At 34.9% G+C, this 22,128-nt stretch overlaps 1 protein-coding gene across 1 annotated transcript in view; it reads right to left on the minus strand.

The window, feature by feature from the left end:
• The window catches only part of OPTN (optineurin), a 51,726-nt gene that overhangs the window by 16,670 nt on the left and 12,928 nt on the right, over positions 1-22,128 (minus strand). The window contains exons 4-11 of the mRNA XM_036760916.1: positions 21,312-21,491; positions 19,353-19,426; positions 14,618-14,752; positions 9,863-9,965; positions 8,588-8,703; positions 6,901-7,050; positions 6,407-6,500; positions 5,340-5,498 (exon numbers count right to left, since the gene is read on the minus strand). Of these exons, the coding sequence (XP_036616811.1) occupies positions 5,340-5,498; positions 6,407-6,500; positions 6,901-7,050; positions 8,588-8,703; positions 9,863-9,965; positions 14,618-14,752; positions 19,353-19,426; positions 21,312-21,491 (1,011 nt within the window). The remainder of the gene's footprint in view (positions 1-5,339; positions 5,499-6,406; positions 6,501-6,900; positions 7,051-8,587; positions 8,704-9,862; positions 9,966-14,617; positions 14,753-19,352; positions 19,427-21,311; positions 21,492-22,128) is intronic.

Below are 22,128 nucleotides of genomic sequence, written 5' to 3' on the forward strand. Positions count from 1 at the left end.
ACAATATGTTTAAACTGTTTACATTTCTATATAGGAAGATGACACTTGATGGTAACTCCTAAGATCTTTATTATTATATTATTTGTTGTTATATTTATTATGGTATATATTAATTTTAATAAATAGTATAAGTAATAAATATTCTACACTTATTATTATATTATTTATTAGGGGTTTACACAGACACAGGGCATGAGTGTGAGTCGATTACGCTGGGATGATTTTTAAAAAAAAGTGAGAGTGAGAATGGGGAAGGGAGAGGTAGAGTGAGGAGATTTTTCTCATATAAAAAGGACATGCACGAAAGAGCTTTTACATGGAAGAGGAAATGGGGGTGGGCCAATTCTTGACTCTTCCTCTCACTGGAATTGGTTCAAAAAGGGAAAATATAAATATGCTCACTCAGTTGGCTATAGAATTCTATGTGTCTCAATAGGGAAGGAGAAAGGAGAAAGGGATAAGATATATGGGGGGCGGTGATAAAAGAAAGGGATTAGGGGAAGCAGTGGCAGAAGCAAAATAGACTTCTGTGGAGGGACAGGAAAAGGACCTACTTATGCTAAAATATTTATGTTGGCTCTTTTTTTGTGGTGATAAAAAATTGGAGATTGAGGGATTGTTTAGGAGTTGGGGAATGGCTGAACAAGTTGCAGTATTATAATTGTGATGGAGTACTATTGTGCTATAACAAATGACAAGCGGTGTGGTTTAAGAAAAACATGGGAAGATCTATATGAACTGATAGAAGAGGAAATGAGAAGAACCAGATCACTGTACATAGTAACAACAATGTTGTAATGATGATCAGCTGTGAAAGATATGGCTACTCTTACCAATATAATGATCCAAGACAATTCCAAAGGACTCTTGGTGAAAAATTGCTATCTACCTCCAGAAAGAGAACTGATGAGCTCTGAGTTTAAAATGATGTATAATTTTCTAGCTTTATTTTTTGTTGCTTTTTTTGCAATATGGCTAATATGGAAATATGTTTTGCATGACTTCACATGTATGACTGATATTTTGCTTGCCTTCTCAGTAGCCAAGGCAGGAAAGGAATTATTACTAAATTCCTTCTATGACACATATTTGGTCTTGATTCCGAAGCCAGGGAGAGACAAATCAGAGAAAGAAAATTAAAGACCCTTATCCTTAATGAATATGGATGCAAAAATTTTAGATAAAATATTAGCAAAGAGGCAACAGCAATATGTTAAAAAGACTGTACATTAATACTTGGTATGATTTATACCAGGCATGCAGGCTTGGTTCAGTATTAGAAAAGCTATAAACATGAGATATTATTATTCTATATTCATAAAAAAATCACATCGTTATATTAAATGGAGAAATAGCATCTGACGAAATACACTAGAATACATATAATGGCCTTTCCAATGTGATCAGGAGTAAAGCAAGGTCCATTATCACCAGTATTATTTAACATAACACTAGAAATGCTAGTAATAGAGGCAATAAGGAAAAAAATCAAGAAAATGAAGAGAAGCAAAGAGGAAAAAAATACCACTTTAACAAAATAGCAGTATATTAAATAAAATCCTAACAAATCATTAGCCCTTCTATAAATTGCTAGCAAACCCAGCAGGAAAAGATAGAAAGAAATTTTATTCAAAATAATAACAATGAAAAAAATATTTGGGCACCCATCCACCAACGTACATACGAGAAGTGTATGAATACAAGTACAAAATACTCTTTACAAAAATACGGACCTAAATAATTGGAAAAAGATTAACTATACTTTAGTTAGACCATGCCGATACAACAAAAATGACATGAGTACTTAAATTTACTTATTCACTCCCATGCCAATCAAATTGCCAAAGGATTACCTTATAGAGCTAGAAAAATACATCAAAATGTGTCAGGAGGACTAAAAGGTAAAGAATTTCAAGGGAAATAATAAAAAAAGACAGAAGGGAGCCTTGCAGTACCAGATCTCTAAACTACAAAACTATTTGGTATTGATTTAAAAATATAAAGGACCATCCATGGAATAGAAGCACAGTATTTGATAAACCCAAAACTCAAACTACCAAGGTAAAGACTTATTATTTGACAAAAACTGCTAAGAAATGGAAAAAAAGTCTGGCAGAAATTAGGTTTAGACTAAGACCTAATACTAAATATCTAAATAAACCTCAAATGGATAAATGACCTCATTCTAAAAAGGTCACATCGTAAACTAAAGACTCAAGGAAGAAAATATCTTTTGCACCTATGGATAGAGAAAGAGGCCATGACCAGACAAAGGAGAAAGATGATCAGAAAAGAAAATGACCAATTTTGATCATATAAAATTGAAAAGTTTTTGCACAAACCAATACAGTTAAAATTAGAAGGGAAGGAGTTAACTGGCAAAAAAAATCTTTGTAGCAAGCTTCTCTATCCAATTTATTTAAGAAACTGTTTCACACATATGACAGCTACTCCCCACTAGATAAATGGTCAAAGGATGAAAACAGGCAGTTCACAAGAAATCTTTATCATACTACTTGCAGCAGTTCTTTCAAAACCTTTCTTCTCAGACCTTTTACACTATCCCCTCCTTTTCTATTTATCACAGCAAAGGATTTTGCATATTTTGCTGAAGAAACTGAAATCATCTACCATGAGTGTCCTCTGTCCTCTTACTTTACAGTTTGAAACCACTCATTCTGCCTTGTTCCCTTTCACCCTACTCCTACTCCTCTCTCCACCCCCTCCCCTGGCCGTGCTTGTTTATGATGAAGAGGTGGACCTTTTTGTTGAGTATAAATCCAGGACTTGTGTCCTTGCCCCTATTCCCTCATTTATGTTTTCCTCCCTACCCAACCTCATACGTAACTTTAATTTCTCCTTTTTTTTCTGGCTCCTTCACTGATACCTCTATCCCCATCTCTTTTCAAGATATGAGCCTTTATCTCTTTGCTCTTTCACTATCAAACTCCTAGAGAGAGCTTCTACTTCCTCACTTTTCATTCACTTCTCAACCTCTTAAAATTCAGGTTCTGATCCCATGACTTGAACAAAGTGATGCGAAATGTTAGATCTTATGGTTTCTTCTCCTCTCTCACCCTACTTGACCTCTTTGGAGATTAAGATACTGACAACCTTCCCTGCTGAAAGCAGTGAAGAACTTGGAATATACATTCCAGAAGGCAAAGAATACGGGCTTCCTGCCAAGAATGCAAAACTGAGTATAACACTACAAGGGGGAAAATTAAAGAAACAGAGGTCTTCCAAGCATTCCTGATTAAAAGACCAGAACTACACAGCAACTCTGAAGTTCAAATGCAGCAGTGAAGAGAAACATAAAAAAGGTAATCAAGAATGAACAATAATAAAGGATTACACACAAAAGATAATCTGTTTACATTCAAATATGAGGAGATGATACATCTGTGCCCTCAGAACCCTATCATCAGGGTGATAAAGGAAGTCCAATTAAACAAGGGCTGAGAATGGTTCTGTTACGTCTTGATCTTAAGAATGGAAAGAGTGGAAGAATGATTCACTGGAAGGAGGGAGAAGGGAAAGAAGATTAGGAAAAATTATCTGACATAATTATGGTACACAGGTCGAATAAATAAGGAGATAGAGTGGAAGGGACTGGCTGATATTTGAACCTCTCTTTCATCTGAAATGATCAAAAGAAGCAAGAACACATACAAATTGTGTATAGAACTACATTTCACTCAATAAGGAACTAGGAGGAAAAGGGGAAAAGGTAAGGAAGGAGAATTTGAGGGAGGGTATTTTAAGGGAGGGATTAATTCTAAGCAAAAAAGCCTAAGGATGCACAAAAATATTTAGAGCTCTTTGAGGTGGCAAAGAATGGGAATCTGAGGGGATGTTTATAAATTGGAGAATGACTGAATAAGTTACGGTATGTGATGGAATACTTTTGTGATTATCTTTAATCAGTATCATGACCAATCACAATTCCAGAAGACTAACGATGAAACATGCTACCCACTTCAGGATGTAAAGGAGAAGGACTCAGTGTAGAATAGGACAACTTTTTTTAGATGGTCAATGTGGAAATTTGTTTTGATTGACTATGTATGTTTGTAATGGATTATGTTTTTCTTGTGTTCTCAATTGGCCAAGAGGGATGGGATGGGAGAATGAGAAGGCAGATTTTGGCCAACTAAAATAACTAAAATATTTAAAAAGAAAAAGGGAGGAAAAAAAGAGAAAATATATGCAACAAGGCTGATGTGTCTAAAAGAACTGACAATAAGAGGAAGCTCTTAAAGTTCTAGATTGTATGAAAGGACATGAAATAGAAAATACAAAAATTGAATGATATAAATTTTCACTTAAATTTTCAATACATAAGAGGTATATCTGTACTAATCACCTTATATTTCACCAATAATCAGAAATCAAGTGGCCTTTACTTTTTTCTTAATCTTTTCACAAGGAAAGGAATAATAAATTATGATCTGCAGCTAACTATGGAGCTATAATACAGAATGTAATTTCCCCCCTCAATTAATATTAAAAGAAAAGTTCTCAAATAATAAAACAGAATTGTCTAATGGCCTAAACACATGAAGCCAGTAAGATGTAGTCGATAATGTGAAGAATGCCCTTAAAGAGACTTTGCAACTTCCCACCCATGGCTTATACCTATAACTGATAGTCTTTTGGGCAACTGTTGCCTGCCATAGAATTTTAGCTCACAATGATGTTCTGATTTCCAAAGCTGAAGCCAGACTTGGGAGTTTAAATCATGCTAAAAACACATCTTAAAAAACTAGGTAGAATTCCCTTTCTATAGTGTGTTCTTGCTAATGGAATCAAAGGGATCTGATCATCTATCCCAACAGGTTGCAAAAAGAAGGCCTAATTCTGATAATACATGTGCTCTTCTGAGGATTCCCAGGTTAACTGTATAACACTGTAGCCCTGATTAGATATGCTTTTTTTAAAAAAAGATAGATATGTTAGAAATTAGATTTTTTTTTTACTATTGAGAATGGGAATTGTAAACAGAACAGTCCATATTCTAACACACTGAAAAGTTTAGGAACTCTTTCAATATCAGTATGTGCTAAGAGAAAAGTAAAAGACCAGGGAGGAATAGTTTGCCACCACAGAAATACATGCTCTTTGCCTCTCCTTAGTAATATATGGAGACAAATCATTCCAGTTAAGTTTTAAAGACTGACAACATGGGTATTTGATTTTAAAGTGCACTGATGGACAGACATATGAAAGTACCATATATTACTAATTACTGCTAATGTCATTATAGTTTCATTTCACAATGAAATAAACTTTAGTTTAAGGCAATGTCTAAATTTACCAAGTGTAAAGTATATCTGTACCTGAGCCCGGAGGACAGTCATGGTCTCCAGGTCTTCCTCTTGCTTAGCAATAGTCTGCTTCATCTCGTCCATTTGTAATTGCTTGGAAGCCAGGGCTCTCTCTGCTAAATCAAGCTTTTCATTTAGTTCCTTCATCACTGAGCTATCCACTTTTTCTGCCTGTTAGAAAAGGTTCATTGAAGAGAAAATATTGAAACCATAAAATATCTTTTAGTCAAATAGGCAAAATATATGTGGAAAAATTATTGGTTTCCAGTTATTTTTTTTCTTAACAACAAGGGTTGCCAACTTTTCTTTCACAGTTTCTTAGAAATCTCAATGAATACGAACTTAGGACCCTTGGCTTTTTGGTAGAATTTAATACTTAATCTCAGGCTTTTTTAAAAAAGATAAATGAAACCAAATCACAACAGCTAAATCCCTTTAGGTTGACTGAGGATGTAACTAATTCATATTTAAATGTAGTTTCTTTGTGTAATCAGCAGAAAAAAGAAATATTGTTTACATTAAAAGGGGACAAGCACAAGTGAAAAGACATTTCAAAAAATAAACTATAACTCAACTGGGCTAATTAGAATCACTAAAATTATAATTTCGTGAGAATGACAACAAAAAACCTTTCCCAAATTAAAGTTATTAATCTAAACCATTACACTATAAGAGACATTTGCCTGGTTAAAGTACTTCATCAATTTGGACAATCAACCATAGGTCAGTTTCTGTATAGATAAAAAACACTTCTAATCCCAGCCAACTCTCTCACTGTGCATCACACTGATCACAAGAGGCATGCGTAGATGGACCACACAAATCTAATACAAATGTCAGAAATAATAAATCTTCAAGAGTTTTTCAGAAGTGTCGTTTTTGTACACAATAGCACATTACATACAGATGAAACAGATGACAAACAGCAATACTAAGTCACTAAAAATTATAAACTTAAAAATAACTTTTGATGCAAAACTTAGATGTCTAACTGAGCTATTTCACATGCACAATCAACACACACAGAGAATCACATTCCTCTCTACTCCCTGTGTAATTAAACTTTTTCATTTAAATACCTCTTTTCTTTTTAGTTCTTCAATTCTTTTCAGTGCATTATTATGTTCAAGAAGAAGCTTGTTGTGTGTAGTCTGTAAAATGGCAAATTTGGACCTATTTCAGCAAATAAAAAAATTAATTGGAAGACTGGAAAAAATCAGTGATTTTATTACATCCTCTCCTCCTTCTCCCCTAAATTGGCAAAATGCCTCCCCTAACTATGATATAAATACACATTAGTATTTCTGTCCTCCTTTTTCCCTCAACTTCCTATCTACCAGGAAAAACAACTCCACTCAACACATTAAGGTATAAAGCCCAATTCTTCCTCCACTCTACCTTTATGGTTCTTTCCTAATGAAAAACACCATTCCATCATAAGAATTCCCCGTTACTCAAGTACAGTAGTTAAAAGAGGAACTTGTACGAACTCATCATTCCTCAAATTCCAGTCTATTACAGAAAGAGTTTATCATTCCATTTTTATCAGTGCTTTCATTTATGCCAAACTCACTTTTCATCCTCTGTTTTGGCTTGTTCCATTTTGATTTCTGACCGCATACTCTCCACTTGTAGCTCTAACTTTTTGTTGATATATACTAATTCTTGCTTTTCATCCAACTCTGATGGGGTTGCAGAATTTTTCCTTTCAAGGGCCTGACACCTGAAAAGGGCAGGGCAGAAATTTAACTGGAGTGGAGATTTTTTTTCAGTTCTAGGCCACCCAGGTCAGAATGGAACCCAACTTGTGGCCATGCATAAAATATCATTTAAACTTTTGATATGTGACTTTAACACATTTAAAACTCTAAGCTCATGTAGTAAATGTAAAGCATGTCATATATATGATGTACAGGGATTTATTTAGTTGTTAAGAAAACATAATGCCCGCTCCCATTTGCCCTCCTACTAGTCAAAGGTTTATTTACTAACTCACTCTGTCACTACCAAAAGAAGTTTCCACAGTTAGTACCACATGAAATACTAACCAACTTTAAACTTTCAGTCACTTTCAGGAGACAGGGTAGTTATTTTTAAACAATTGTCAAAAACTACAGCAGTTATCATTAAGAAGATGCTCCTCCTAAAGTGGTTTATACTTGGCAATACTATTCCTGTTCTTGTAAGTTATGTACCTATAATTCAAATGGTATGACTTACAACTAAATAAATCCCTTTCAAGAAACAATCAAATAGTTATCTGCAAGTGTAGGGAAAATGAAAAAGCACCTTGGTTCTCCAAATATGTACTAGTAATCTTGAGAATATTAGTATCTGGAGTTGTTATTTGAACACTACTTTGTTTTGTCTGGAAGATGAACCAATAGTCCAATATAGTCCAATAGCCTATGTGCTGTTAAGACATGTGCAAATTTGTCTAGTCCAAGAAGAAAACACAAAAATACTTAAGTGTAACCAGCTTTAACACTAGCTAGTGCTCTGTGCAGAAGTACAAGAAGATGCACTTAAAAAGAAATAAGGAATTTTAAAAATCATTAATAAATCTCTCATACCACTCATGAGCCTTAATAACTGACCCATAATGAAATGATTGTTCCAATTTAAAAACTACAACTTCTTCCTCTTCTCTTCCCCTTTAGTTGAATGTTATTGCTAATATAGTCCTCTCCTCTCCTTTTGATTCCCTTGATTCACTTCTTAAAGAGGCCTATTAACTGAATGGGCATTGCCTCACTCAACGTGAGAACTTGGAAAGACCTTAGCTTAAAAGGGCCAAGGTCTCCCACTGCATCCTGGGCCAACTCTAGTCATCCTGATCAACATCTGGCCACTGGACCCATATGGCTCTGGAGGAGAAAGTGAGACCGGTGACTTTGCACAGCACTCCCTCACTCAAATCTAAGTCAATTGCAAGCTATGCCATCAACTCCCTGATGTCATGGTCCTCTTAGAGAGTGAAGGACAAACCACACAACCTTCTGAGAAGGTCTTACTTATTAAAATACCTCACATGGAAGCACTTTTACACACACACACACACACACACACACACACACACACGCACACAATAAAAGGTTATCAAAAGTCATAACAGCTTTTCACATATATGCCTGAAACTATTATGATATTAGGATTTTCTGACTTTAAAATTAAGAACAGGTCTTTACTTTTTCTAATACTATTACTGTATTAACTCTACATGTTTCCAAAAGCAAATCATATCTGTCCTTTATTCTTACTTTTCTTGAAGCCTCTTCTTCATCAGCTCAGCTTCATTGAGTTTAGTGTGAGCTTCTTGAAGCTCTTTAAACAAAGCTGTTACCTGGACTTTCAGTGTTTCCACTTCACTTCCAACCTGTCCAACAGAAAATTCAAACACACAAAGTATTTACTCCAGGTTTGTTTTTTCTTGAAAAAACAAAACAAAATTCATTAGTTTGATAACTCTGCTACCAGCTTTTTGTAAATTTGAAAGTAAGGCTATTAATAGTCACAGAACTGTTTTTAATGTCAATAGCTCATAAATACCTGTTAAGGTACTTTTAAAATAACTTATTAAAGGTAGTTTTTGGAAATTGCCCTCCTGCCTTCACATCCTCAACTTACTCTGTCACAATAAATGACTATATCACAACTTTAATCATGACTGTGGTTTAGCCTTAAATGTCTAGAAATACAACTCTGTTTAACCAATCATTATTTATCTGGATCTTATTTTGTGACTATCTTAATGTAAGGCTCTTCTACATACAGAGGAGTAATGTCTTTTATGAAGTCTAAGAGGAGTTAATCACTTTTTACAAAGAGCTAATTGTTGAATTAGCAGAGTTGGAAGTTTCTGTGACTTCCTGGTGAGCCTTTGTGTTTCAGCTTCCTTTTTCAAGCTTAGATGGTTAAGCAGAAATGAGGTTTTTATTTAAATGTTGTATGTTATTGTATGCTGCAGAAACATCTATGGCCACAAAAACTTCCTTGTTTTGGCTTGTAGGCTCTTTTAGGCCGACTTGGAAACCTTTATAAAATGTATCCACCTTTCCTAAATCTTCTACCTTGTAGCAATCAACAAGGAGACAGTCTCAATAAACTTTCTGGACTATCTCTATTTTCTGATATTTCCATTGCATCTGGCCCCCAACTAATCCAGATATTAAGTTATATATAAATTCTGAAGAACAACTCCCATTTTCACAAGGCCTGCCTTTGTAATCTTCCTAGTCCCTTAAGAGATGCAAGGGAAAGCTAGAGCATAGGCCTGACAGCGGTAATACCTGGGCTAGGATTTCCTACATTTATAAGAATGAAGATCTGGCTCAATGAATTTTACACAGAATGAAATTCAAATCAAGAAAAGAAAACATGAGAGTGATGATAAATATTTACAGTAAATAAAATGTCTGTGTTCCCAAAGCAGATGATATGTCCTAGGAGTGTAATCAGTAACATAATGCAATATTCATCTTATAGCATATCTATGAAATATGTTAGAGAAACAGTCTTTGAATTCTGTTACCCACAGTCTCTATGCTTTGATCCTTTTCTTTTTCTTCTCCAGGGCCCTCCTCAGTCTGGGTGCCATTCTCAGAATGATCTCTTGACTTCTTTTCTAAATCTGCAAGTCTGAGAAATTCCAATGTTACTTTCATTGAGGTCTAAAGAGGAATGACAATTGCAAAAGTGCTAACTGGAACATGGTTATACTAAGACTAACTATGGACTTGCTCTTTTAGGACAAAGTTGGCTGACAGAGATTTATGATATAATATGCTTAAGAACTAATACAAAAAACAAGGATGGTCCTAAGCTAATCTAGAATATATGCCTTGTCTGTCCTCAAGTAACTGTAATATTCAGGGATTTATTTTAAACTCTCTGTATGTGCATCTGTGTTATTGGCCTTTCTTGAAATTGGCTCTTCCCACACAAAATAGGGCTATGCCTTCCTGAAGGAGTTTAATTTGCCAAGCCCTGGGATAGAACCCTCATCACTTTTTAACTGGACTATTAGAATAATCTTCCAATTGTTCTCCCTAAACTCAAATTTCTTCATATTCCAATCCTTCCTCTACACAGATGCTAAAGACATTTTCTTAAAGTATAAGTCTGACCATGTCATTTTCCTCTTCCATAAATTCCATTGGCTCCCTGGATTAAATATAGTCCTTTATTTGACATTTAAAGTTCTTTATAACCAGGTCCCTTCCTTTCATGATCAAATGTAAAGTTATTTGGAATTTCAAAAGACACAACCAGGTCTCTTCCTACATCTTCAGTCTAATCTGGTCTCCTCTAAACACTCTATGATCCAGTCATCCTGTTCTACTTGCTGTTCCCCTAACATGACACTCATCTCTATGCCTTTGCCCTGGATATCTCCCATACTTAGAATAGTTTCCCTTCTCAATGCCACTTCTTAGAATCCCTAAATGTCCCTAAGATTCAGCTTAAATGACACCTTCTACAAGAAGTCTTTCCTGGTCCCTGTAACCTTTGTAGCCGTCCCCTCCTAAGGTTATGTACCTATTTATTTACATGTCATCCCCAGAAGAATATAAGCTTTTTGAAGGCAAGGAATGGTTTTTGACTCTCTATGTATCCCCAGTACAGAGAAAGCATTTAATAAATGCTAGGTGACTGAAAGAATAGATGTAAAACTTCATAACCTTCATTGAGAAGAGCAACAAATAACACTGTTATTTCTCATAAGTTTCTAACATTAAATTAGCAATATGAAACTCAGAAACTGTTAAACTGTTACCATGGTCCTTTGGAGTGATGGAGCATTTCCTTTACCTTACTTCCTGGTATATTTCAATTTAAACTGAAAACAAAACTAGTGAAGTCTTCTTTCCTGCAGATCAGTTAGATTCTAAAATACTGTTACTAGTGACTCAATATTCAGAGGGGGAAAAGCCCTAATCAGTGCAGAGAAATCTTGATTTAGAGTACCACCATACACAACCTACCTGAAAAGAGCTAGATCTCAATGTCAGTCACCTTATCTGGTAATCACCTTGTGGATTTCTATGGTCCTTTTTAGTCAGAGGCTGACCTTCACCAGCTAACTCATCATACTTGTAAATTCCTTAAGAGTAGACTCTTGGTTTTATTTCCGTTTCTATCCCCAGCACTTAGTACAATGCCTTAAAAATAGTAGGTATTTAACAAATGCTTGCTGAAACGGAATTGACTACTTCTAGGCACATCCCTTCCTGCCCCACAGGTCTGCTATAAACTGGCATGTGTTTAGGAAATTCACATTTCATTTAATGCTAAGTCTCAGCAAAACTCTCTCAGCCCCAAATAACATATTCCAGAATCAGATTTAAGTGCCTTCTTTATAACTTGGAATTTGGGGTTGTAGATTCACGTCTTTGTGAAGAGGTTCTATAAAGGGAACTACTTTATATATCTCAGCTTAAAAAACAAAACAAAAACAATTTTTTGATATATTCTGTCATGCCTTACAAATACCATATTAACTCAAGAGTAACATAGTTCCAGTGCTTTCATTTTTTGGTTTCAGACTTTCCTTGTTTAAGGGTATCAGGGAGGAAATATCATTAATGTTTCCCAAGAAGAATAAAAAACAGTACTCTTACTTCCATCTCGGTACCAAGGCTTTCTTAGTTGATAAGATACTGAATAAAAATTGGCTCACTTCTTTTTTAGAACAGAAAGTTAATGTCATTGAAAATGCTTTTTATACCATTTGACTCTGTGATTATATTTTAGACAAATTTAACAGTTGTATTTCAAAGATAACAAATGCTCATTTAATTTGATGAAATAGTTATCACCAGGTAACATAAAATTCTGACTTGAACATCAAAACCAAATGGGTATTTTCACAAACACAGGACTGAGGACAATGTACCTTCATGGTTCTCTAGCTCAGGGGTTCTTAACCCGGAGTCTGTAAAGCTAAAAATACTTTGCTAACTGTACTTCAATATAAGTGTAATCCTATGTATTTTATTTTATGCCTTTAAAAATATTATCCTGAGAAGTGATTCATAAGCTTCACCAGACTCCAAAGGAGTCTAGGATACAAAAAAATGTTAACCCTTGTTCTAGATAAACTCTACTAAAAGATAAAAAGAAAAAAAATGGTTACAGTCAAGAAGTATAAAATGTATTCTATATAAGAAGAGATAAATGCTATTATTTAGTGTTCATATTAGGTATGTAATACACAATAGGAAAGGAGGAAGGGAATAAGCATTTATATTACTTCCTACTATGTCCTAGGCACTATGCTAAGTAAGCACTTTACAAATATTATCTCCCTTGATCCTCACAACAATTTATTATAATTATGTGAGTATATAATAAATACTATATACTTAATGTTAAATCCAGAGCCAGTCTCAATCAAAATTACTATTTATATTTATAGTTTGGGAGCTTCTCAGTCCTAATTTGTCAGTAGCTGTACGGCAGTAGCGGAGTAAGGAAAAGGACAGAAAAATGCTCACAAAAGTCTTAAAAAAACACTCTGACTCTTAAATACAGAGCTGAGTTGGGGACAAGAAAAAGATACACTTTGTGGAAGTGGAATTCCATTGCTGTCAGTGTCACTTGAGGGCCAAATTCTCATGGTGCCATTGGTGAGACAGTGGGTTATCTACCCTAAAGGGTAGCCCTGGATCACTGGCTATAATCTGAAGGACTGAACCCCACTTGGTCCTCCATGCTACAACACAGAGTAATACTTCATTTGAAGATAACAGCTGTATAAGATAGTTTCTGTATATCGATCATGTTAAAAAAATACAATGAATAAATTTATGTGTTGTGGATCTACTTAATTAAAATACACTTTGATTACTCATGGCCAATAAGGACCTAAGGAACCAAGAGCCACTAGAAACATCCCCTATCAAGGACTGACCATTTTGCCAATACAAGAACTCCCTCTGACCACTCCATAACTTTGAGCCTTAAGGAGAGCTGTCTGAGGCTTGGGGAGGTTACCATGACTTGCAGGTAGTTACAAAGCTGCCAAGTATCAGTAAACCCAGATATTCCTGACCCCAAATCTGGCCCTCTACCCACTAGACCAAACTACCTTTCAATCTCTTGAAAAACAAATACCACCACCAAACAGTAATTAGCCTGAGTAATAGAAATGTTAAAAAGAATCATTATTAATTCGCTTCTTTCCTTACTTTAAACATTTTTATTTTATTTTTAAAAGATTTACTGATGCTCTTTCGTTTCTAAATCAATCATTTTAAGATATAGCTTTCCTTCCTTGCCCTATCTTCCAGTGAGCTCTTCCTAACAAAAAACCAAACAAACCAGTTAGACAAAACTAATTGACATACTGACTGCATAGGCAACATTCTATACCCACAACTTCCTGCCTCGCTAAGAAAGGAGGTGTATTTTTTTTTAATTTCTTCTCCAGCTTTGCTAATATGTTCATTGGTTCAACCAACTAATTACAGATGATGTAACCAATCATATAACACGAAGGTACCAAGTAGAGCTTTTAAGGAAGTGCATTTTAGAGTCTTGTGATAGGGGCCCAAATTAGACAGGACCTCAGAGGCCCTCCAGTCCAACCTGTACATATACCAGAATTCCTTCTCTAACTCCCCCAATAAGTGTATCATCCAGCCATTGCTTGAAGAGCATTATACTTCTGTTTAGCTCTAAATGTTAGAAAATATTTTATTATATGGAGAATAAATCTTCCTCTCCACAGCTTCTAACAAGTTCCTACTTCTTTCCTATGGGGGCCAATCAAAAAGTGTCATGCTATTTAGGCATGGGACATTGATAAAATTTAGTAGCTAGTCACCAGAGTGTCTCTATTTTATAAAGATGCTGACTAATAGGCAGACTATCAGGAAAATATCAAAAAGCTCTGAGATACCCCAACCCTGACAGTCATTAGTGGATTGAAGCTGAAATGGCTAATTTAAACCTCTTCCATCTGAAGTTGTTTTAGGCAAACTGAATTTTTAAATTATATTTAAGTAGTGGTATTAGCCTCACTTTCATGAAAGTAATAATATGTTAATAGATATAACTATCAGAAAAGTAAAACTATTTCATATCATCACCATCACACATTCGTATAATTTTAAAAGCATTTTCAAATACATTAGCTCAATGGAATCTCAAAATGATGCTATCAGGCAAGAAGAACAATTCTTACTCTAGGAAAACAGACTTTTGTACTTCATGTTTTAAAAACATTCTTTTGTAAAAATTAGGAGGTCCTGAAAGTGTTCTAAATGTAACATATATATGTTTTATACCTGTCTTTAGCTGCCCGGAGTGCAGTTTCAAGTCTTTCCACCTTCTGATTTCCTTCCCTAAGACACAGTAGAAGCTGACTAACAGTTAATTCCTCAGATTCCAGATAATTCTTTGCCCCATCCACAGATTTGTTCCTATGCAGAGAAAGAGTGTTGCTTTTTAGTACAATTAAAGAACAAAAAGTTAAAACATTTGGATCATGAAGTAAAAGTGTTATAACTTAAAACGGATTATTTCATTTAAATATGGGCTCTTTTAAACTGGCATTAAACAGGCATACTAAGCATTCATCAGCTCTTATCATTGATACAGTTTTAATTCCCATATCAACTTCTTCTGCTTTTTTTAAAGGAAAAAGCAAAATGAATACAAAACAATGCTCTTATAGCACCCAAGCTGGGCTTTCTTGCCCAAAGAGGCTGTTCTCCTTTTCTCATAGCACTTCACCAGCATTTCTCTTATGCACTTAAGTTCCATTTTGTAGTCTAAGTTTTTTTACATGTCTTATCTCCCCTACTATATGAAATTCCTTGAGGGCCAGAACTATGTCTTCACTATTTTGGTTTACCCTTTCAAATCTGTTGTGCAAAGGGAACGCTTTCTGGTTAACTAAGAGTGAGTTCTGGGGATTATATAATTGGCTAATAAATTGAAGTCAGGACCCCGAAAGGTTCCGTAGGCTTAACATCTCCAGTTAGGTTTTAAGAGATAGGGGAAGATTTAGGAAGGTGTAACAGGTTAAATCCCTGGAAGAGGTAAGGGTGTGTCAAAAGCAAAATATGTTCTGAGAAGGAACCGGAGTCCTATAGTAAGCTGTCTGAGAACAGTAAGGCCCCAGGGAATAGATCCTTTATAGTAGATAAAGGCAGTGAGAAGCTAAATCTGGATCTTCGTTAAGCAATAGTGAATTAACAGAACAGCAAAATGGCATGTGGATAATTGCCTATCAATCAGTCGACATTTATTAAGTGCCTACTATATGTCAGACACTGTGCTAAATGCTGAGGATACAAAGAGGCAGAAGACAGTCCCTGTCCACAAGGAGCTTACATTCTAATAGGGGAGATCACATGCAAAGAAATATATAAAAAATAAGCTACATACAGGATAAACAGGAAATAATTAACAGAGGGAAAGCAATGAAATTAAGAAAACTGTCTATTTACAATGTTTGATTTTAGTCTGAGTAAAATGGTTTCTTCTTGTTAATTTTAATGATAATGATAACAATAACTTCCTAAGAAGACTATTGTCTTCTTATTATTTATTAATAATAAATTTATTATTAAATGTCTGTTTATTAATAGAGCAAAGGAATTTGTTGTCACTAAAGAGTTAAATAATACGCCTTGGAATAAATGTAGCTAGGAAGGAAAATTTACCCAAAAGCTTCAAGCAAAAATTGCCTTCTTTCCCCCTCTTTTCTCTGCTAGAAAAGTCCTCTAACAAAAACAAATAAACAATGAGTCATCAGAGTAAAAAGGAAAAAAGTTCAGGAAGATACCAATAAATATACTATTTAGATTATTAATTAATTCAGATTATTTAGTTCATTTTAGACTGACTTAACTCATAACGACTTTGAGCTTGCAAGAAAGATGAGACATACACAGGTAATACCACAAATTTAGAATATAGGTCTATTAAAAAAAGAATACAAAATGTCAGATGACGGGATGGACAAATCACTTCCAGTTGTGAGGAGAGGGGTGGTGAACATCAGGGAAAGATTCACAGAGGACATAGCATCTGAACTGGGTCATTTAGGATGGATAAGATGTCAATAGGCAGAGTTTTGATAATACCACTAAATGACATTTATTGCTAAATCATAAAAATTACAGAATCAGCAATGGAAGGCCCTTAGAGGGCCTTCTAGTCCAACCTCTTCCTTAACAATCCCCTCTACAATATACCTGACAAAAAGGAATCATCCTGCTTTTGCCTGAAAATCTCTACTAAAAGGAACCCCTCAAGGTAACTGATACCACTTTTGGATCATAATTGTTAAGCAGTTTTTCTGCATAAGAAATCTCAATCTGACTCTCTAAAATGTTTATGCATTGCTTCTAGTTTTGTCCTCTATAACTAAGCAGAATAAATCTAATCCTTTTTCCACACTTCCCACAATCCACCCTTCAAATATTTTAAGAAAGTCATATCTCTTCCTAAGTCTTCTACTCTTCAAGCTAAGTCAGCAGTTTCTTTAAACCACCCTCACATGGCATGATTGCACCACTCTGGTTGCCTTCTATTCTATTAAATGTGTCACTCAGAACTAAATAGACGCAGTACTCTGGATATGATATGAGCAAGGCAGACTACAGTGGAACTATTACCTTCCTGGTCCTGGACACTGTTCTCTTAATACAGCCTAAGATTTCCTTAACTTTTTTGGCTGTCATCTCTGCTGGCTAATATGAAGCTTGCAGTACACTAAAACCTAACCTTCTTCAGATTAAAGTACTGTCTATCCAGCATTGCTTTTCTCATTTTATGCTGTGTTCAAAAAATCAACTTCACAAATATAATAGTTTACATTTATCACTATTGAATTTTTTCTTCTAAGACAATGTTCTGGCTTATCAGGATCTTTTAAAAATGCTGACACTGTAATCCAAAGTGTTAGCTATTCCCATGTGTCGCAGCCTTATGTCATTTGCAGAATTTTGTAATTCATTAAAAAAAAAAACAACAACTGTTAAATAGCACAGAGCCAGTGACAGACCCCTGTAGCACTTCAGTAGAGACTGTCTTTCAAAAAGGTAAGGAATTAATGACTATTCTTTGAGTTTAGCCATTCAGTCTGAGCCAAATCCAGAAGTACTATTTCCTAGTCTGCCTTTTTTCATCTAATCCAGAAGAATACTTTGGTAAAATACAGTTATCAACAAGCATTTATTAAGTGCACTATCACCCTACTGCCTCTAGAATATAACACAAACTCTTTCTGCATTCCTACCAAATGGGTCAACTTGCTGTTTTCAGTGCACAAAAGCTATCTTTTGCCTCCATGCCTTTGCCCAGTCTGGCCTCCATCCCTTGAAGGTCTTCCTCCTCAGTTCTATGTCTTGGAACTCCTAGCTCTGTGGCTACTGAGCTTCATTCAAGGTTCAGCTCGAGTGCTACTTTCAAGAGGTCTCTCCCAAGAAATTAATAGACCCTGCAGCAAAATTATTTTGGATTTACCTTGTATTAATCTTGTATTTATTTGTATATGCACTTTCCTCTCAGTAGAATGTAAGTTCCTAGGACACTTTTGTTTCTGTATTCGTATCACTAGCATCTAACTTTTTGAACTGTATCTCCCCTTGTATGGGAGCATGATACAAAATATAAAATATTTTCTGAATATTAAAAAATAAAAAATACCACATTTTGAAGTTATGTATTTGCCAAGTTACATAAAAATTAAGATAATTCAATGTGCACACTAAAATAAATACCAAACTTTTCTCACACCCTTTATTTAGTAGAAGGATGTAACACTAAGAATTATTCAGAGTAGTTTAACTTAGGCTTGACAATAAGAAGTCTACTAATTCACTATATCACTACTCAAACATTTGGAGAAAAACAGAGTTTCCATTCTATATTTCCTCTTTTAACTAAGCCCCCCTCCCCACCCTCACTCTGGCTGTCTCACATTTCTGTGTCCCTACTTCAGCGATTTTTAGTTGTGTCCGACTCTTTGTGACCCCATTTGGGGTTTTCTTTGCAAGGATACTGGAGTGGTTTGCCATTTCCTTCTCCAGCTCATTTTACAGATGAGGAAACTGAAGCAAACAGGGTTAAGTGACATACCCAAGGTCACACAGCTAGTAAATGTCAGACTAGATTTGAACTCAGGAAGAAGAGTCTTCTTGACTCCAGACCCAGCATTCTTATCTATTGCACTACCTAGCTGCCCAACATGTCCACACATCACCCATCTAACCTTTAGATGGGACAGATAATAAACTCATGTTTATGTGGCACTTGAAAGTTTAAAAAATACTTCTGTCAGGACAAGCTAAATACCATTACCTCCATTTTACAGAGAAGGAAACTCAAGTCAAGTGATTTCCCCACGGTCATACAGCTGTTAACATGTTCTAAGCAGGATTCAAACTCAAAGTCTCCCACCTCCAGAACCATCATTCTTTCCACTAAACAAGATGCTTCTCAGGTTATACAGGCTACCCTCATCACCCAATACACATTAAAAGTAAAACAACTCATTCATGTGCAAGATTATGAAGTCCTTAGTCATCCTACTGTGTGAGCAGGACAAATGAAGGATGGGAAAAGGCAACTATGTTATAAAGGTGCAGTCTTTTCAGATATTGAAGAATTCATTCATGTAGATATCAGAATATCATGTAGGTATTCATGTAGATATCAGAAGACATGGATTCTACTCCACCTTCTACCAAAGACTTATTGATTGAAAGTGAGTTGTTTCACCTTTTTATCCTTTCTCCTCTTGTCTGGGGAACATAAAACACCTGGTCCTCTTTCTTTACATATATTAGCTGGTCTTTAAGGCAATACTAAATACCATTATGGTTTTTTATTCATTTTACTGCTATAGCAAATCACATTTAAGCACAAAATTCTCCAAAGATTAGTAGCATAAATGCATGAAAAGTTACATTTCTGCCCACCAGAGGATGAAGTCAAAATAATTAAAAGGTTTCTCACTATAATGCTTTTTTGATATATTTTAAAGTAACTAGTCTTTATTCTACGTACTTGTCAATGGGATCAGGTGTGATCAACCCAGGACCATTCTTGATTTCTTTTAGAGCTCCAGCCTCATCTCCTTCCTATGACATTAAAAAAAGGCAGTCTTAACAATGAACAGATATCAAAGATAAATGCTTTATCTTTACAATCAAGTAAGAGAAACTGAACAGATAAAGCAAGAATTTTAAAGACACTCAATTCAAGGAACCTATGAAAAATTATTAGTATTTAAAATCTTTAATTCATTCAAAGGGAATAGAAGTTAACTTTACCCTTTTTATTCAATATCACAATGAATTAAGATCCTTTTTGCAGAGTCACTCAGAAGGTAAAGGTGTTAATCTGGCCCTGTAAAAGAGAAACTCTTGCCTCCTTCCCTAGTAAGTCCCTCTTTCCCCTCAAGCAAATAAGACACACATGCTAGTTCTGTCTCCTCACAACTCCCTACTGTCTTTCATATTTTAGGAAAAGAGATAGATGGAAGTTATTGTAACCAACGTGGAGAAGACAGACTTCTCACCCTATAAGGTTAACAGAGTAGTATGTCTTTTCCAAGATGGTTCTTATTAGATACATATTATAGGCTGCATGATCTTTAGGGCACAGGGAAGAGTAAGACTCTACACTGACATCAAATTATATTTACATTACAATATACACAAAGGAAAAAAATCTTCCAAAAAGATTAAAATGGCTATAAATTATTTTTATTGCAGGGATCTTTCAGATTATTAAGCAATATTTCCAATTCACTGAAACAAGAAAAATGTTTTTATCCTAGCTTTGAGTGACAATATTATTATTCACCTGTGAAGAAGAATGTCTTACTAATCAAGAGCTTCAAAAGAAGGAATTTCATTTGGGAACTTCTAATATAGTGGGTGGTTTTTCTGAATTTATCAATTTACTTGCAGCAAACAAAGCTCTTTAGAAAAACCCATTAGCTTTAGTAACTTGCAGAAAGGGAATAGGTAAAAAGTTTAACTTTGTTTTCAAGTGCAGGGTTATAAAATCTTCTTAATTTTATGGCTATAAATCATCTGAATTAGGGTGGTCTAGATGTATTGATTACTGAAAGTCATTTTCAAATAGTACTTCCTGTACTTTCATTTGTTTCCTGTTTAGTTTACTATAGTAAAATCATACCTCAGAGACTCTTAATCTGATCATAAAAAAAAATCAACAAGTATTAAGCACCAATTTGCCAGGTACTATACGAGCATTTTTGACTGCCATCAAAATTACTAGTTCTTTGGAACTTTATTTTAGATAGGTACCCACATACTTTAGTTCTTTTAGAGACAAATATTTTATCTCTTTTCCTTTAAAAGATATTAACACTGTCTTAGAAAAGACAGGAAAAGATGATAATGAATCTTTCCTCCTGGGGATCTTCTAGACCCAATACCAAATCTTATCTAGCCATAATAGAGCAGAGGCTCCCACAGAGTTTTTCTTCATTTTTTGCTGCCTAACATGTTTGCTGATTATTTAGATACTATAGTGATACATGTTCCCCAAAAAAATTTTGGGGAAAAAACATGTGTCAGACATGCAATATTTGTTAGTATATTTAATTTTGTGATACCATGTTAATCCTAGTTTGGTAGAAATAGATAAAGATCATCTGTTAAACATCTGATGCCATTCTGCTGGCCCAGACTAATGACCAAATCAGAATAGTGCTTAATGTAATGTATTCCTTTTAATTCAATTATAGAATGTTTGTTTGCTCATAATTTAAAAACAAACCAATTCTTCTTGTTTTGAAAAGCAACCAATATCTTGTCTCAAGTATTTTAGAGTAGTTTTTTTAAAAGGGGAATGAATTCCCCACATCAAGTAGACTGTACTTAAATTTCTTATGCCACCAAAAAGTGGCATCATTTATCTTTCCTGCATCAGAAAGAAAAAGTGACAAAAGATAGTTTCTTTGTCTTTAACTGGCAGTATTTTATAACTTACAGCCATTCTAATTTCAACAAATGAGTCTTCAGAGGAGCCTGTGTTCAGCTTGAGCTGTAATTCTGATACAATGCCGAGCAAATCTGCCTTCTCAGCTTGAAGACGAGTAACTTGTGTCTTTAGTTGCTCCATTTCTGGGTCTGTCACAGTCCTGGGAATCTTGGAGTCACCAGTGATGTCCTGAAAATGGAAAGTTATGCTAAGCAAATTGGCAAACAGAACAAAAAACAAGCCACCAAATTTGATGCATTCCAAGTATTAAACTCATTTCCCAGGCCATCTCTCTCCCCAACTAGAAATCTTGACTTTCATTTGGCATTTTAAAAAAGTACCATATGATAGTCATATAACTACTTTATTGTTTTCAAATATAGGGAGATGGAAATCATTTTTGCTCAGAAAGAAAAGGTTGACAGTCTAGAGTGGCAGAAAAGAAAGAACGCTGTGTCTAGAGTCAAGGCAACTAGGTTCAAATCCTGGTTCTGCCACTTACTACCTTTGTAACCATGGGAAATTCATTTAACCACTCTGGGCCTCAGTTTTTTTATTTGTAAAGTGAATATATTGGGCTTAATGATCCTAAGGTCCCTTTGAGCTTTATATCTAAGACCCTGGAAATCAACTGGATAGAAGCTGTGCTGGAAATTAGACCTATGGAATGTTCAAATTCAAATTTTAATTTCAAACCAAATGTCTATTAAGTACCTACTATGTGCAAGGCATTGTATCACTGGTGATACAACAATGGAAAATGACATAATCTTTGCCTTCGAAAAATTTATAATCTAATAAACCTATTTCCAGAAAATAAAGGCAG

This window comes from Trichosurus vulpecula, chromosome 5 (assembly GCF_011100635.1).
Source record: "Trichosurus vulpecula isolate mTriVul1 chromosome 5, mTriVul1.pri, whole genome shotgun sequence".
Lineage (NCBI taxonomy): Eukaryota > Metazoa > Chordata > Mammalia > Diprotodontia > Phalangeridae > Trichosurus > Trichosurus vulpecula.